Source organism: Pristiophorus japonicus, chromosome 12 (genome assembly GCF_044704955.1).
Source record: "Pristiophorus japonicus isolate sPriJap1 chromosome 12, sPriJap1.hap1, whole genome shotgun sequence".
Classification (NCBI taxonomy): domain Eukaryota; kingdom Metazoa; phylum Chordata; class Chondrichthyes; family Pristiophoridae; genus Pristiophorus; species Pristiophorus japonicus.
The window spans coordinates 38,767,288-38,784,746 of record NC_091988.1 but is presented as its reverse complement, the minus strand read 5'-3'; the positions used below and the strand labels follow the sequence as shown (position 1 = coordinate 38,784,746).

Below are 17,459 nucleotides of genomic sequence, written 5' to 3'. Positions count from 1 at the left end.
TCTCTCACGACTTGGAGCTGGGCGTTGACCACATTGGGTTCTTCTGATGGCTGGACGCGAGTTGGTTGGTCGGCTTCTTCCAACTGTTCCGGTTCGTCAGTGTGTCTTAGCTTGATTTGATCAATGTGTTTCCTGCACATCCGCCCATTCTTGAGCTTAACCATATACACCCGGTTACCCTCATTCGTAACATTGCCCGGGAGCCACTTGGGCCATTGACCATGGTTAAGTATATACACTGGGTCATTTACAGATATGTTGCGTGACACTGCGGCGCGGTCATGATATCAGTGCTGGCGTTGACGTCGGGTTTCGACATGATCGTTAAGGTCAGGATGGACTAGAGAGAGCCTGGTTTTGAGACTTCTCTTCATCAATAGTTCTGCAGGCGGGACCCCGGTGAGCGTGTGTGGCCTTGTCCTGTAACTGAGCAATAGGCGTGACAAGCATGTCTGCAAGGAACCGTGAGTTACGCGTTTCAGGCTCTGCTTGATAGTTTGAACTGCCCGCTCCGCTTGACCATTGGACGTGGGTTTGAACGGGGCTGATCTCACACGTGTTTAATGCCGTTGCGTTTCATGAACTCTTGAAACTCCAGGCTCGTGAAACACGGTCCGTTGTCACTGACAATGATGTCTGGCAGACCTTGTGTGGCAAACATGGCTCTCAGGTTCTCAATGGTGGCAGTGGAAGTGCTGGATGACATGATCACACATTCTATCCATTTGGAGTATGCATCCACTACCACCAAAAACATTTTACCGAGGAAGGGGCCCGCAAAGTCGATGTGGATTCTAGACCACGGTTTGGATGGCCATGACCACACACTGAGCAGAGCACCTTTGGGGCATTGCTTAACTGCATGCAAGTGCTGCACTGATGCACGAATGACTCTTAAGGAGTCAATGCCAGGCCATCTTCATCATGACAATACCGGGATGCGTACAAATCTCGCCCTGCCTTTCTTGGGCATTACAACATGATTACTCCACAGTAAACAGTGGGACTGGATGGAAAGCTCATCTTTGCGACGGCTGTACCTTGGGGATGGCAGACCAGTCCCCATTAAGAATATAACATTTCACAATCGATAGGGTCGGATGCTGGTTGGTTCAGGTCTTAACTTGTTGAGCAGTGACAGGCGACCCTTCACTCTCAAAGGCAACCATGAGTAGTTCTGCGGGCATTGGCGTTTCCACCTCCGGTGTGGGCAACGGTAACCAGCTCAATGCATCAGCGCAGTTGTCGGTGCCTGGTCTATGGCGAATGCCATAATCATAGGCAGATAATGTCAATGCCCACCTCTGGATGCGGGACGATGCGTTGGTATCGATATCTTTGTGTTCTGAGAACAACGATATAAGCGGCTTGTGATCGGTTTCCAGCTCGAAGCGAAGCCCAAACAGGTTCTGGTGCATTTTTTTTACCCCATAAACACATGCTAAAGCCTCTTTCTCTCCCATGCAGTAGGCTCTTTCCGCCTTGGACAGGCTTCGAGGCACGTATGCAACTGGTGGTAGTTTGCCTGGCTCATTGGTTTGCTGGAGTACACAGCCGACCCCATAGGACGACGCATCACAGGTCAAAACTAGATGCTTGCATGGATCATGCAGTACCAGTAGCTTGTGGGAATACAACAGATTTCTAGCCTTCTCAAAGGTTCTGCCTTGAAGTTCACCCCACACCCAGTCGTTTCCTTTCCTGATCAGCTTGTGCAAAGGCTCTAATACTGTGCTCAATTTGGGTAAGAAGTTACCGAAGTAGTTGAGAAGACCCAGGAACGAACATTCTGGGGCCTGGGCGCATTTTTGATGGCCTCTGTTTTCACGTCTGTAGGCCTGATTCCGTCTGCAGCAATCTTTCGTCCAAAGAATTCGACCTCTGGTGCCATGAAAACGCACTTCGAATGTTTCAGCCCGTGTCCCACTTTGTCCAGACGATGCAGAACCTCTTCCAGATTGTGCAGGTGCTCGGCGGTGTCACAACCTGTGACTAGAATGTCGTCTTGGAATACCACAGTCCTAGGGACGGATTTCAATAGGCTCTTCACGTTTCTCTGAAATATAGCTGCCGCCGAACGAATGTTGTAAATAAACAGTCCTTTGTGCGTGTTGATGCACAGAAGTTTCTTTGATGATTCAACCAGTTCCTGTGTCATGTTGGCCGACGTTAGATCCAATTTGGTGAACGATTTTCCCCCGGCTAGCGTTGCAAACAGGTCATCAGCTTTCAATAGCGGGTACTGATCTTGTTTCGAAACTTGGTTGGTCGTGACCTTGTAGTCTCCACAAATCCTGACAATGCCGTCGCTCTTTAACACCGGAACAATGGGACTGGTCCATTCATTAAATTCAACTGGTTAGATGACCCCCTCGCGTTGTAGCTTGTCCAATTCGATTGCAACCTTTTCTCTCATCATGTGCGGGACCGCCCTGGATTTGTAATGGATGAGCCTTGCGTCTGGGCCGAGGTGAATCTGCACCTTGGCTCCCTTGAAGCTGCCAATTCCCGGTTCAAACATTGAGGGAAATTTGCTCAGCACTTGAGCACACAAATCATCATCCGTTGATGACAAAGCTTTGATATCGTAACATTTCCACTTTATTTTCTCAAGCCAACTCCTGCCGAATAATGATGGGCCATTGCCCGGGATATTCCATAACGGTAAATCATGAACCACTCCCTCGTAAGACACTCCCTCTGCTGCACTGCCGATCACTGGTATGAGCTCTTTGGTGTAGGTACGCAACTTTGCATTTATCGGACTCAGCTTGGGTCTCTCTGCCTTGGTCTCCCAAAGCTTTTCGAAAGTTCTCTGGCTCATTATCGATTAACTCGCACCAGTGTCTAATTCCATGGAAACTGGCACGTCGTTTAATTTTATCTCCATCATTATCGGTTGCCTCTTTGTTAGGAACACACGTACGCTGTACACTTCCTCCTAGGAGCTCTCAAATGCTTCAGGCTGCATCGTCAGATCCATACTGGATTGATCATCATCCACATGGTGTGTTGCAGCTCGCTTGATCTGCTGTGGACACGTCCGCTGAAGATGCCCAGTTTTCACACACCCTCTGCATACATAGTGCCTGAAGAGGCACTGATGGGGTCGGTGACTGTTCCTGCACGTTGAGCTCGGATTTGCGCCCAATGGCAGGCATTAAGCGGCTCCCGTTCTCGCATACGACGTTGAGTAGGCCCTGCCATGTGCAGCTCTGCCAGTCGTCAATTCAATTTTGTACACAGTACTTGCCGTGGAGTTCCTGTCGCGATATCTGCTTCATGCTTTTCTGCGTGGACATGCAAGCCTGGGCAATGGTGATGACCTTGCTGAGGTCTGGCGTCTCCGCAGCCAGCAGCTTATTTAAGATCGCCTCGTGGTTGACCCCGATCACGAAAAAGTCATGCAGCATGTCTTCCAACGCAGGCCCAAATTTGCAAGGCCCTGCAAGACATCTCAGGTCAGCAACAAACGCCGCTACGTCCTGGCCTTCTGGACGAACGTGCGTATAGAAGCGATATCTGGATATGAGGATTCCTTCCGTGGGTTTAAGGTGTTCCCGAACGAGAGCACACAGTTCTTTGTAATCCTTTTCTGTAGGAAGAGTGGGTGAAAGCAGATTCTTGATGAGTGCATAGGCCGTGGGGCCACAGACGGTGAGAAGAACTGCCCTGCGCTTCTCTGCATTCTTGTCTTTGTTTAGGTCGTTTGCCACAAAATATTGGTCAAGATGATCCGTGAAATCTCCCCAATTCTCTCCCTCATTGAATCTCTCGAGAATTCCAACAGTACTCGATCATGCTGTGCTCGCCATACTTTTGCGTGGGTTCGTATTTGCCTCGTCACTAGTTGTGGTGTATGAAATGATGCAATGAACTCCGTACTGTGAGCCAGTGACTAGGTATCAGTCTTTAATGGCTTCCAGAAGTGAAGATACAAAGGTGAAATTCCGGTTATATACCAGGCCCAGCACGAGTGTACCTATGACCCAAGGACCTCCGCCGATAGTGCCCTCTGGTGGTGGGCAGACCTTATGTGCATACATTACATCGTGAGTATTTGTTTGGAAACTCTAAGTCAGTTACAATTAAATGTTCATTCAACTATTTATTTATTTTTATCTCTTGCTATATTTTTGATGGTTAGAAATATATTACAAATTGGATTGCAGGAAATAGGAGGCAGGAGCTATGTGGGAGAGAATTTGTGGTGTGTGGAAGCATTAGGAATGGGGAGCATAGGTTGTGGGACTACTGGAGGGACTACTGGAGGGGATGAGAGGGTCTGGGGGAAGAGGAATTGTGGGATGTGGGAACAATGGAGGGCAGTCTAGGTGCTTGTAAGCACTGGGAATAGGGTACGAGAATCTGGAAGGAGGTAGCAGAGTATGGGATCACTGAGGGTAGTCCGAGAATGAGTGGGAGAAGGGTGACGGGATGTGTGACCGCTAAGAGGATAGTGCCAGGTGCGACAGTGGTGGAAAGATAAACTGGGCATGTGATAACATTGGGTTGGCAGTGGTAATACTTTTTTTTTCTTCTCTCTGTTCTCTTCTGCCTCTCTCCTTGTATTTTTCTTTTTCCTTTTGGATGGCATGAAGTGTTTCGACGGGCAAAGGAGTCACAAACGACTATCAGCTACATTTAGGATGGGGTTATGAGGAAAATATGGCCCTCAATGGTTGCCTTCACATCCCCTCCCTCAATTACCCAGGCTTCCCGTCTTCCCACCCTCTCATGCCCATCGCTACCCCTGCTCCTTTACATTTAATTTTTTAAAATCTTATTTAAACTCTTATTTTGAACATTAGAAAACAGCACCATCCGATGGCCAGATTGCACAATTAAGTTATGAAATGTTTACATTTATGTTATCTATGGAAAAAAGTTGACACAAAAATGTGATGTAAAGAGTGACAATGAGAAGCAAGGTTTAGTAAACATAGAAAAATAGGTGCAGGAGTCGGCCATTCGGCCCTTTGAGCCTGCACCACCATTCAATAAAATCATAGCTGATCATTCACCTCAGTACCCCTTTCCTGCCTTCTCTCCATATCCCTTGATTCCTTTAGCCGTAAGGGCTGTATCTAACTCTCTATTGAATATATCCAATGAACTGGCATCAACTCTCTGCAGTAGGGAATTCCACAGGTTAACAACTCTCTGAGTGAAGAAGTTTCTCCTCATCTCAGTCCTAAATGGCTTACCCCTTATCCTTAGACTATGTCCCCTGGTTCTGGGCTTCCCCAACATCGGGAACATTCTTCCTGCATCTAACCTGTCCAGTCCCGTCAGAATTTTATATGCTTCTATGAGATCCCCTCTCATCCTTCTAAACTCCAGTGAATACAGGCCCAGTCGATCCAGTCTCTCCTCATATGTCAGTCCTGCCATCCCGGGAATCCATCTGGTGAACCTTCGCTGCACTCCCTCAATAGCAAGAACATCCTTCCTCAGATTAGGAGACCAAAACTGAACACAATATTCCAGGTGAGGCCTCACCAAGGCACTGTACAACTGCAGTAAGACCTCTCTGCTCCTATACTCAAATCCCCTAGCTATGAAGGCCAACATACCATTTGCCTTCTTCACCGCCTGCTGTACCTGCATGCCAACTTTCAATGACTGATGTACCATGACAACCCAGGTCTCATTGCACCTTCCCTTTTCCTAATCTGCCGCCATTCAGATAATATTCTGCCTTTGTGTTTTTGCCACCAAAGTGGATAACCTCACATTTATCCACAATATACTGCATCTGCCATGCGTTTGCCCATTCACCTAACCTGTCCAAATCACCCTGCAGCCTCTTAGCGTCCTCCTCAAAGCTCACACCGCCACTCAGCTTAGTGTCATCTGCAAACTTGGAGATATTACACGCAATTCCTTCATCTAAATCATTAATGTATATTGCAAATAGCTGGGGTCCCAGCACTGAGCCCTGTGGCACCCCACTAGTCACTGCCTGCCATTCTGAAAAGGACCCGTTTATCCCGACTCTCTGCTTCCTATCTGCCAACTAGTTCTCTATCCACGTCAGTACATTACCCCCAATACCATGTCCTTCAATTTTGCACAACAATCTCTTGTGCGGAACCTTGTCAAAAGCCTTTTGAAAGTCCAAATATTTCACATCCACTGGTTCTTCCTTGTCCACTCTACCAGTTACATCCTCAAAAAATTCTAGAAGATTTGTCAAGCATGATTTCCTTTTCATAAATTCATAAACCGGTATTACAGGGTTTTGTAAACAGGAAGTGCGGGCAGAACTAAGATTTTAAATACAATACTAGGTGATTATTCCTGGCGTTGCAGATGGGGAGCTTTGTTAGAGCTTTGGGTGAGTCGGAATTTGTGTAGGAAAGAGGAGAGGGAGGAGAGGAGAGGGGAGGGGAGAGAGGAAGGAAAGACTTGCAATTATGTAGCCCCTTTCATGACCACTAGGCATCTTAAAGGGCTTTACAGACAATGAAGTACTTTTGAAGTGTTGTCACTGTTGTAATGTGTGAAACGCGGCAGCCAATTTGCGCACAGCTCCCACAAACAGCACCGTGATAATGACCGGGTAATCTGTTTTGTTATGTTGATTGAGGGACAAATATTGGCCAGGACACCTGGGATAACACCCCTGCTCTTCTTCAAAATAGTGCCACGGGATCTTTTTCATTCACCTGAGAGGGCAGATGGGACCTTGGTTTAATGTCTCATCCGAAAGACGGCACCTCAGACAGTTAGACTGCTTCAGCACTACACTGGAGTGTCAGCCTAGATTTATGTGCTCAAGTCTCTGGAGTGGGATTTGAGTAGCGAGGAGTTTTGGTGGTGGGGGGGCAGCAAGGAGATCATTGGAAAAATCACTGGAGGTAGTGAAAGCATGGATAAGCTTTTTGGCATCGCTGGGAATGAGGTAACAGTAGATAAAGCAATGCTACAGAAACAGAAACATGCAATCCTATTGATGTATGGGAATTGGGGTCTGAAGTTAAGCTCAGAATCAAATGGGACACCATTGTACATGGTCATAGTCAGCCTGTGCAAGCAGCTGGATAGGGGACTCGAATCGGGAACAAAAATGATGAGTATTTGGTGGGAACGCAATAAGAGAGATTTTGTCCTGCTGATGTTAAATGGGAAAACGTTTTGGGTTATTCCTGAATTGATGTCAGATAAACAGTCTGATAGTAGTGTGGTAATCGTGGAGTCAGGGTGGTGACGGAGAGATGGAGCTGGATGTTGTCAGCATAGATATGGAAGCAAACACAAACAGATGCCTATAGATGATGTCACTGAGGGACAGTATGCAGATGAGCAATAGGAGGGAGGAAAGGATTGGATCTTTGTTGTATTTTTATAAAATACTGTACAGATATTTTTGGTAAGGAAGTGGTCACTAACACATAGAATCATAGAAATTTGCAGCACGGAAGGAAGCCATTTCGGCCCATTGTGTCTGCGCCGGACGACGAAGAGCTATCCGGCCTAATCCCACTTTCCAGCTCTTGGTCCATAGCCCTGTAGGTTACCGCACTTCAAGTGCACATCCAAGTACTTTTTAAATGTGGTGAGGGTATCTGCCTCTACCACCCTTTCAGGCAGTGAGTTCCAGACCCCCACCAGCCTCTGGGTGAAGAAATGTCTTCTCAAATCCTCTCTAAACCTTCTACCAATTACTTTAAATCTATGTCCCCTGGTTATTGACCCCTCTGCTAAGGAAAACAGGTCCATCCTATCCACTCTATCTAGGCCCCTCATAATTTTATACACCTCAATAAGGTCACCCCTTCAGCCTCCTCTGTTCCAAAGAAAACCCCAGCCTATTCAATCTTTCCTCACAGCTAAAATTCTCCAGTCCAGGCAACATCCTCATAAGTCTCCTCTGTAGGCAATCACATATTTCCTGTATTGTGGTGACCAGAACTGCACGCAGTACTCTGGCTGTGGCCTAACCAGTGTTTTATACAGTTCAAGCATAACTTCCTTGCTCTTGTATTCTATGCCTCGACTAATAAAGGAAAGTATTCCATATATAAATCAAGGCGTCTTAGAAAAACTTAATATTTAACAATGAATCAGTGTATTTTTCTGTATTGGGTCCAAAAACGGACATTTTGTGTTGTCTCTCAATAAGATCATATTTGGGTAAGCTCTGTTGTCATTAACTAATCACAGACATTCAGATTTATTTCCCAGAACAGAGTTGCTTGCTTGAATAGTAGTTTTACTACTGTAAAACTAAAGAAAACCATACCTCAACTGCATTTCAATGTTTAGACTGTGCAAAAAGTGTCCTCCGAAAGCCAAGCAGTCCACTGGAGTCAATGTTGCATAAATCCAACCTATTTATAAAGTAATACAAGTTTGTTACCATTTGATCAGAAGACATTACTAGCACAAATCTGTCATCTTGTGTTTGAAAACAGAAAATGCTGGAATCTCAGCGGGTCAGGCAGCATCTGTGGAGAGAGAAACAGAGTTAACATTTCAGGTCGATGACCCTTCGTCAACCTGAAACGTTAACTCTGTTTTTCTCTTCACAGATACTGCCTGATCCGCTGAGAGTCCCAGCATTTTCTGCTTTTATTTCAGTTTCCAGCATCCGCAGTATTTTACTTTTCTGTTAGTCTTGTGTTGCTCTGGATATCATTCTTACACTTTCCAAGAACTGGAATTTTGTTCAATTCAATTCTTTCACATAATTGGAAATCATGATCATCTTTACAAACATTCTAAATCACTATACTTTCAAGGCCCAAAGCAGCTGCAGCATATATACTAAAATATATGACAACTGCTGTATAATAAAGAGGGAAAACCCTACTGTAGAAGCGAATGTATACAGGTACAGTATCCGAAATCCCCAATCTTCGGGACCAAATCCATGCCGGTTTTGGGTTTTTTCCGGATTTCAGACAAGAAAAATCAATAGAAAAGCAAAATACTGCTAAAATGCTGGAATCTGGAATAAAAACAGAAAATGCTCAAAATCTCAGCAGGACAGGCAGCATCTGTGGAGAGAAAGCAGAGTTAACATTTCGGGTCGATGACGAAGGTTCATTGACCTGAGACGTTAACTCTGCTTCCTCTTCAAAGAAAACCAAGTCTGAAATCCGGAATCCTTGACAGAATCCATGACGGGTTTTGAGTGGCAAAACCCGTTGAGGATTCCGGATTTCAATCTTGATTTTCTTGTCTGAAATCCGGAATTCTCAACTGAATCCACGCCAGAGTTCAGGTTTTGCCTCAAAATTGTCCAGTTTTTGGACAATATTTCCAGATTCCAGACGACTCCATCTTCTATGCGCAAAGTGTCCGGTTTTCGGAGTTCCGGATTCTGGATGTTGCAGCTGTAGTAGTTTAATGAATATTAAGCAATGAATAAACAGCCCTACACTTACTTTTTAACTACAATTAATGGTGGAAAATATACCCCTATGCTTATCTACTCATTAGGATTCACCATATTTAACTACTGAAATGCACATTTGTAAAGAAGCACATTCTGTACTATATATTGCTAAACATTTGTCACCTAAAGCTTCTTGCCCTCTCTACGCTCCTCTTGTCCATGAGACCCACTTCCTGCTCCCTTGACCCTATTCCCACTAAACTGCTGACCACCCAACTTCCGTTTCTGGCTCCCATGTTAGCTGACATTGTTAACGGTTCTCTCCTCAGGTACTGACCCCCCTCTCCTTCAAATCTGCCGTCATCACGCTTCTCCTCAAAAAACCAACCCATGACCCCACTGTGCTTGCAAACTATCGTCCCATCTCCAACCTCCCTTTCCTCTCCAAGTCCTTGAATGTGTTGTCACCTCCTAAATCTTTCCCGGAATTCCATGTTTGAATCCCTTCAATCTGGTTCCCGTCCCGGCCACAGTACCAAAACAGTTCTCATCAAAGTCACAAATGACATCCGTTATGACTATGACAAAGGTAAACTATCCCTCCTCATCCTTCTCAACCTGTATGCAGCCTTTGACATAGCTGACCACTCCATCCTCCTCCACTCCTCTCCACCACCGTCCAGCTGGGTGGGACTGCACTCGCCTGATTACATTCTTATCCATCGATTCGTAGCCAAAAAATGCAACTGCAATGGCTTCTCTTTCCACCCCCACATCGTTACCTCTGGTGTCCCACAAGGATTTATTCTTGGCCCCCTCCTATTTCTCATCGATATGCTGCCCCTCAGCGACATCATCCAAAAACACATCAGCATACGCTGACGATACCCAACTCTGCCTCACCACTTCTCTCGACCCCTCCATGGTCTCTAAATTGTCAGACTGCTTGCCCGACATCCAGTACTGAATGAGCAGAAATTTTCTCCAATTAAATATTAGGAAGACCGAAGCCATTGTCTTTGGCCCCCGCCACAAACTGCGTTCCCTAGCCACCGACTCCATCCCTCTCCCTAGCATCTGTCTGAGGGTGAATCAGACCGCTCACAACTTAGGTGTCATATAGACCTAATCTAGAGAATATAGGCCTAGTCTACTCAATCTCTTCTCATAGGACAATCCCTCCATCAGTCTGGTGAACCTTCACTGCACTCCCTCCATGGTAAGTATATCCTTCCTTAGATAAGGAGACTAAAACTGTACACAATACTCCAAGTGTGGTCTCACCAGGGCCCTATATAATTGCAGTAAGACGTCTTTACTCTTGTACTCAAATCCTCTTGTAATAAAGGCGAACATACCATTTGCTTTTTCAATTGCTTGCTGTACCTGCATGTTACCTTTCAGTGATTCACATACAAGGACAATCTCGCACCATTTAAAAAATACTCTGCTTTTCTATTTTTCCTACCAAAGTGGATAACTTCACATTTCTCCACATAATGGGCCCAAGTTTCCACACGCGCCTTGAACGGCTCAGTCCCCACCTGGACGCCCACAAAGTGCGCCTAAAAAAATCCTCCGTATTCTCCACCTCCCTGCAGGTCCTCTGGCCCTCGGTGCAGCGCAGCGCAGCACGAGCTATAGGGGGGCGGAGCCAGGTCCCTGCGCTGAAAACAGTGCCGGGACCTCTGCACATGCGCGCTACAGTGGGCACGCAAGTGCAGTAGCTCCAGGTGCCCGAAACTGTGTGGGAGGGGCCCAAAGCACGCAGCCCCTTGCCCTGGCCGAATGGCCTCAGTGGGGCTGCGTGAATAAGGCTCCTCCCACGGCCAGCTCCTGCTTCCCCACCCCCCCGCCCCCCTGCGTCCGGACCGGACCCGACACCCGCTCCCCCCCCCCCACCCGGACTCGACCCGACCAAACTCCCGCTCCCCCCGCCTCCGGACCCAACCCGATTCCCGCTCACGCTCCCCGCCCGACTGGACCCGACCCGACTCCCGTTTCCCGTTCCCCGCCCGACTGGACCCGACCCGTGCTCCTGCTCCCACCCCCCCGACCCGACCCGCCCCACCCCCCCCCCCCGCCCCACCACTGGACCCGACCCGACTCCCGCTCCGCCACCCCCCCCCCCCACCCCGACCCGACTCCCGGGCCCCCGCCCCCGGATCCGACCTGACCTCCTCCTCCCTCTCCCTTCCTCCCTCTCTCTCCCTCCCTCCCTCCCCCCCCTCTTTCTCCCTCCCTCCCTCCCCCCCTCTCTCACCCGAACCGAACCTCCCCGACCCAATCCAACGCCACCTACCTGTAAATCTGGTGCTGGGGACGGGCCCTGCCCGAAGTCTCGGGCCGGCCCATTCAGCCTTCGGTCCCGAAAGGCCTGCCTGAAGCACTTTCACACAGGTAGGAAGATGGTTTATTTAATCTTTTCTTTGCTTATAAATGTTTATTCAGGTTGGATTTATTTGTATAATATTTGTATAAGTATAAATAAGGATTTATTGTAGAATTTAATGACTTCCCTTCCCCCCCCCCTCCTCATTCTGGACGCCTAATTTGTAACCTGCGCCTGATTTTTTAATGTGTAGAACAGGTTTTTTCAGTTCTACAAAAATCTTCACTTGCTCCATTCTACTTTAGTTTGGAGTACGTTTTCACTGTTGAAACTTTGAAATCAGGCGTCAGTAGCCGGACACGCCCCCTTTTGAAGAAAAAATTCTGTTCCAAAGTAGAACTGTTCTACCTGACTAGAACTGCAGAAAAAAAAATGTGGAGAATTGCGATTTCTAAGATAGTCCGTTCTCCACCAGTTGCTCCTAAAAATCAGGCGCAAATCATGTGGAAACTTGGGTCCTATATTCCATTTGCCATGTTCTTGCCCACTCACTTTGCCTATCTATATCCCCTTAAAGCCTCTTTGCATCCTCCTCACAACCTACATTCCCACCTATCATCAGCAAACTTAGATATATTACATTTGGTCCCCTCATCCAAATTATTGATATATATTATGAATAGCTGGGGCCCAAGCACTGATCCTTGTGGTAATCCACTAGTTACAGCCTGCCAATCCGAAAATCACCCGTTTATTCCTACTCTGTTTTCTGTCCGTTAACCAATCCTCAATCCATGCTAGTATATTACCCCCAATCCCATGACCCCTAATTTTGTTTAATAACCTCATGTGTGGCACCTTATCGAATGTCTTCTGAAAATCCAAATGCACCACATCCACTTATCTATTCTGCTACTTACAACCTAAAAAATCTCAAACAGATTTGTCAAACATGACTTCCCTTTTATAAACCTATGTTGGCTCTGCTCAATATTATCATTTTCTAAGTGCCCTGTTACCACGTCCGTAATAATTGTTGTTGTTGTAAAATTTGTCCAAGGATAAAAAGGTCATGTCCAAAGGAGTTTGTGGCCCGTTCAGTACAATAAAAAATTAGAGGTAACATTGCACATAACCCTTTATGATTCTTCTCAATCACCCACCTAAAAATACCCCTTTTAAAGATGAAATTTGTGTGATGAAACGTTATACCTGATGGAATAAACAGGCTCTGTCCTTGTTTCAGGGTACATTTGTAGCACTTATCGACTTGATCTGCAAAAAACATTTCACTCTGATTGGACGATGAACTCCACCTTTCATACAAAGCAAGGTTTGCAGAGGTTGACTTAATCAGATAGAAAATTTTCTCTCCCTGAAGAAACAAAGATATAGCACACTTAATATTAAAAACATTCCTATTGCCACCTTGCAAATAGATTTTGTGCTACATAAATAATTTAACATATAGTATTTTCAGTAACTGGTCTTTTTGTAACACTTTTAATATAATAAAGATCCCAAAACTTATTCACAGAAATGACAAGCAAACACGATGCACTGATGGATGAAAAATTAGGGGAGGTGACTGCAGACATGATTAAAGAGGTAAGTTTCGAGGATGATGTTAAGAGAAATTAAGTCGCAAGACAGAGAGATTTAAAGGGCAAAGGGCTGAGATAAAGAAAGACTTGCATAATATATCATAAAGCTTGATTAGTTAATTTAACTGAACAGAAAAACAAGCTCTGTGGCCCAATGATTACCTGACCAACGCTCATTGGGAGTACCCGAACAGTAGGGGGACAAGCCTGCTGCTCCTGAAGGTTGTGTTCAGCTTCTTTATAATGGAGTAGGAGGCATGTTTTTAGTCTTCAGATTTTATAAAAAGTTGAAATCCTTTAATAAGTTATTTCACTCACGAGGAACCAACCAAAGAGCTGGCCATCCTAGACTGGGTGATGTGCAATGAGAAGGGACTAATTAGCAATCTTGTTGTGCGAGGCCCCTTGGGGAAGAGTGACCATAATATGGTAGAATTCTTTATTAAGATGGAGAGTGACACAGTTAATTCAGAAACTAGGGTCCTGAACTTAAGGAAAGGTAACTTTGATGGTATGAGGCGCGAATTGGCTAGATTAGACTGGCAAATGATACTTAAAGGGTTGACGGTGGATAGGCAATGGCAAACCTTTAAAGATCATATGGACGAACTCCAACAATTGTACATCTCTGTCTGGAGTAAAAATAAAATGGGGAAGGTGGCTCAACCGTGGCTAACAAGGGAAATTAAAGATAGTGTTAGATCCAAGGAAGAGGCATACAAATTAGCCAGAAAAAGTAGCAAGCCGGAGGACTGGGAGAAATTTAGAATACAGCAGAGGAGGATAAAGGGTTTAATTAAGAGGGGGAAAATAGAGTACGAGAGGAAGCTTGCCGGAAACATAAAAAATGACTGCAAAAGCTTCTATAGATATGTGAAGAGAAAAAGATTAGTGAAGACAAACGCAGGCGGATTCGGGTGAATTTATAATGGGGAACAAAGAAATGGCAGACCAATTGAACCAATATTTTGGTTCTGTCTTCACAAAGGAAGACACAAATAACCTTCCGGATGTAGTAAGGGACCGAAGGTCTAGTGAGAAGGAGGAACTGAAGGATATCCTTATTAGGCGGGAAATTGTGTTAGGGAAATTGACGGGATTGAAGGCCGATAAATGCCCAGGGCCTGATAGTCTACATCCCAGAGTACTTAAGGAAGTGGCCCTAGAAATAGTGGATGCATTGGTGATCATTTTCCAACAGTCTGTCGACTCTGGATCAGTTCCTATGGACTGGAGGGTTGCTAATGTAACACCACTTTTTAAAAAAAGGAGGGAGAGAAAACGGGTAATTATAGACCGGTTAGCCTGACATCAGTAGTGGGGAAAATGTTGGAATCAATCATTAAGGTTGAAATAGCAGCGCATTTGGAAAGCAATGACAGGATAGGTCCAAGTCAGCATGGATTTATGAAGGGGAAATCATGCTTGACAAATCTTGAGTTTTTTGAGGATGTAACTAGTAGAGTGGACAAGGGAGAACCAGTGGATGTGGTGTATTTGCACTTTCAAAAGGCTTTTGACAAGGTCCCACACAAGAGATTGGTGTGCAAAATCAAAGCACATGGTATTGGGGGTAATGTACTGACATGGATAGAGAACTGGTTGGCAGACAGAAAGCAGAGAGTCGGGATTAACAGGTCCTTTTCAGAATGGCAGGCAGTGACTAGTGGAGTGCCACAGGTCTCAGTGCTGGGACCCCAGCTCTTTACAATATACATTAATGATTTGGAAGATGGAATTGAGTGTAATATCTCCAAGTTTGCAGATGACACTAAACTGGATGGCGGTGTGAGCTGTGAGGAGGACGCTAAGAGGCTGCAGGGTGATTTGGACAGGTTAGGCGAGTGGGCAAATACATGGCAGATGCAGTATAATGTGGATAAATGTGAGGTTATCCACTTTGGGGGAAAAAACACGAAGGCAGAATATTATCTGAATGGCGGCAGATTAGGAAAAGGGGCGGTGCAGCGAGACCTGGGTGTCAGGGTTCATCAGTCATTGAAGGTTGGCATGCAGGTACAGCAGGTGGTGAAGAAGGCAAATGGTATGTTGGCCTTCATAGCAAGGGGATTTGAGTATAGGAGCAGGGAAGTATTACTGCAGTTGTACAGGGCCTTGGTGAGGCCCCACCTGGAATATTGTGTTCAGTTTTGGTCTCCTAATCTGAGGAAGGACGTTCTTGCTATTGAGGGAGTGCAACGAAAGTTCACCAGACTAATTCCCGGGATGGCAGGACTGACATATGAGGAGAGACTGGATCGACTGGGCCTGTATTCACTGGAATTTAAAAGGATGAGAGGGGATCTCATAGAAACATATAAAATTCTGACGGGACTGGACAGGTTAGATGCAGGAAGAATGTTCCTGATGTTGGGGAAGTCCAGAACCAGGGGACACAGTCTAAGGATAAGGGGTAAGCCATTTAGGACTGAGATGAGGAGGAACTTCTTCACTCAGAGAGTTATTAACCTGTGGAATTCCCTACTGCAGAGAGTTGTTGATGCCAGTTCATTGGATATATTCAAGAGGGAGTTAGATAGGGCCCTTGCGGCTAAAGGGATCAAGGGGTATAGAGAAAAAGCAGGAACGGGGTACTGAAGGAATGATCAGCCATGATCTTATTGAATGGTGGTGCAGGCTCGAAGGGCCGGATGGCCTACTCCTGCACCTATTTTCTATGTTTCTATGTTTCACTCCATGCCATGCAACATAACATGACTGAGAATGAGTAGGGAGGCAGCCTACTTCCAGGTCTTTCGCAAAGCTTTTCTATAACCAGTCAGAAGAAACCATGTAAGAACTGTACAGGTTGACTTACACTCCAGAAAAGCAACTTTACTCCATCTAATGCTTTCGCAGTGATACGGAGCGAGATCGGGAATCAGTCGATTCGTGATTCACAGGGACTAATGGCTATGTTTGTTGTAAAGTTTGTAAACCACTTTATCAATGCAAGTTACTGTTCTTGTTTAAAAATTCAACTTACTCGTAGGAGATGATACCAAACAGAAGAGCCCCCTGAGCCTATGTGGAAGTCTGTGTAGCTGTCTTTTACACCTATTTGGCAATACTTTGTAACTTTTGGCTTATCGAAAAGTGAATCATCATGCCACAAATTATCAACCCAGGACAATTTCTTGACAACTTCAGGAGCTTCAACCAAACTAGACATTCTGCAAAGAAAAATAGAAATGCAATTCTGAGTTTTTGTTAAATGATATTCATAAATTTCTGACTAAGATATTTTTGCCATTTAATCTCCCACTGAATTAAGTCAGAATTTGTGGTCGGTATGATGGCGTACTCCCAGAGTATGCTGTAATTCCGCCTTTGAAATGTACAGCAAGTTCTCACATGTGCTAAGTCCGGAACTTGCGATCTGTCAAGTATTTGTCCGACTTGACAGAGTATTTGCACCAACATTGAAATCCCAATTGCTACCACAAAGTTGAGTGAATTGCCCACCAACTGCCCAGCAATTACGTAAGAAAATGTTATGGCCGGTGCAAACAGGACTGTTTACACAACAGAAGGCGATACCGCCTGACAAATCCAAGAATATATTTAATTTTAAAAGCTATACGAGGCTGGAAATGGAAGCATTTACATGTGACCCACAGCATTTCGTCCATGAAAAGTAAAGAGCTGTCTTCCATTAGATTTTTGAAGAAAGCATTCTCAGGTTTTTAAAATCTTTTTGCTGAGAGGAAAAACATGAAAATGTAGATGACTTACAAAATGCAGACTCCATAATCACAAATGTAAGTTACTTTTGAAAGACTGACGTGCAAGAACTAACGATTTCCAATAGCATTACTGAGAAACCTTCTGTTTGCTGATTGGAGCAGCGGCCCACGTGATCCATTATATTGCCCTCTTCTCCGCGATGTCTAACAGCAACTTCTCGGAGGAGGGTTCCCAGCAGGTAAGTGCACATTCAGTTCAGATGCCGGCAACGTAATCCCTAGTTATGCCACTGACCGCAAAATCCGGGCCAATATTTTTGTCCCTAATTCGATAATCCTTTCGTTTGCTTTATTTTTTAGCTATAGCAACATTTGACAATATATATTTTAGAATCTCTAATTAGAAATAAAATCTGATTCAAACCCATAATTAATGCCTTAACTAAATGTTATTCTACCAATATTCTCTCTTTACTTGCTGTTCTATCTTC

General features: G+C 45.3%; 1 protein-coding gene across 1 annotated transcript in view; it reads right to left on the bottom strand.

Annotated features, from left to right (window-relative positions):
* phf2 (PHD finger protein 2) overlaps positions 1–17,459 on the bottom strand; it is a 158,241-nt gene that overhangs the window by 43,837 nt on the left and 96,945 nt on the right. The window contains exons 6-8 of the mRNA XM_070895324.1: positions 16,269–16,455; positions 12,891–13,053; positions 8,249–8,336 (exon numbers count right to left, since the gene is read on the bottom strand). Of these exons, the coding sequence (XP_070751425.1) occupies positions 8,249–8,336; positions 12,891–13,053; positions 16,269–16,455 (438 nt within the window). The remainder of the gene's footprint in view (positions 1–8,248; positions 8,337–12,890; positions 13,054–16,268; positions 16,456–17,459) is intronic.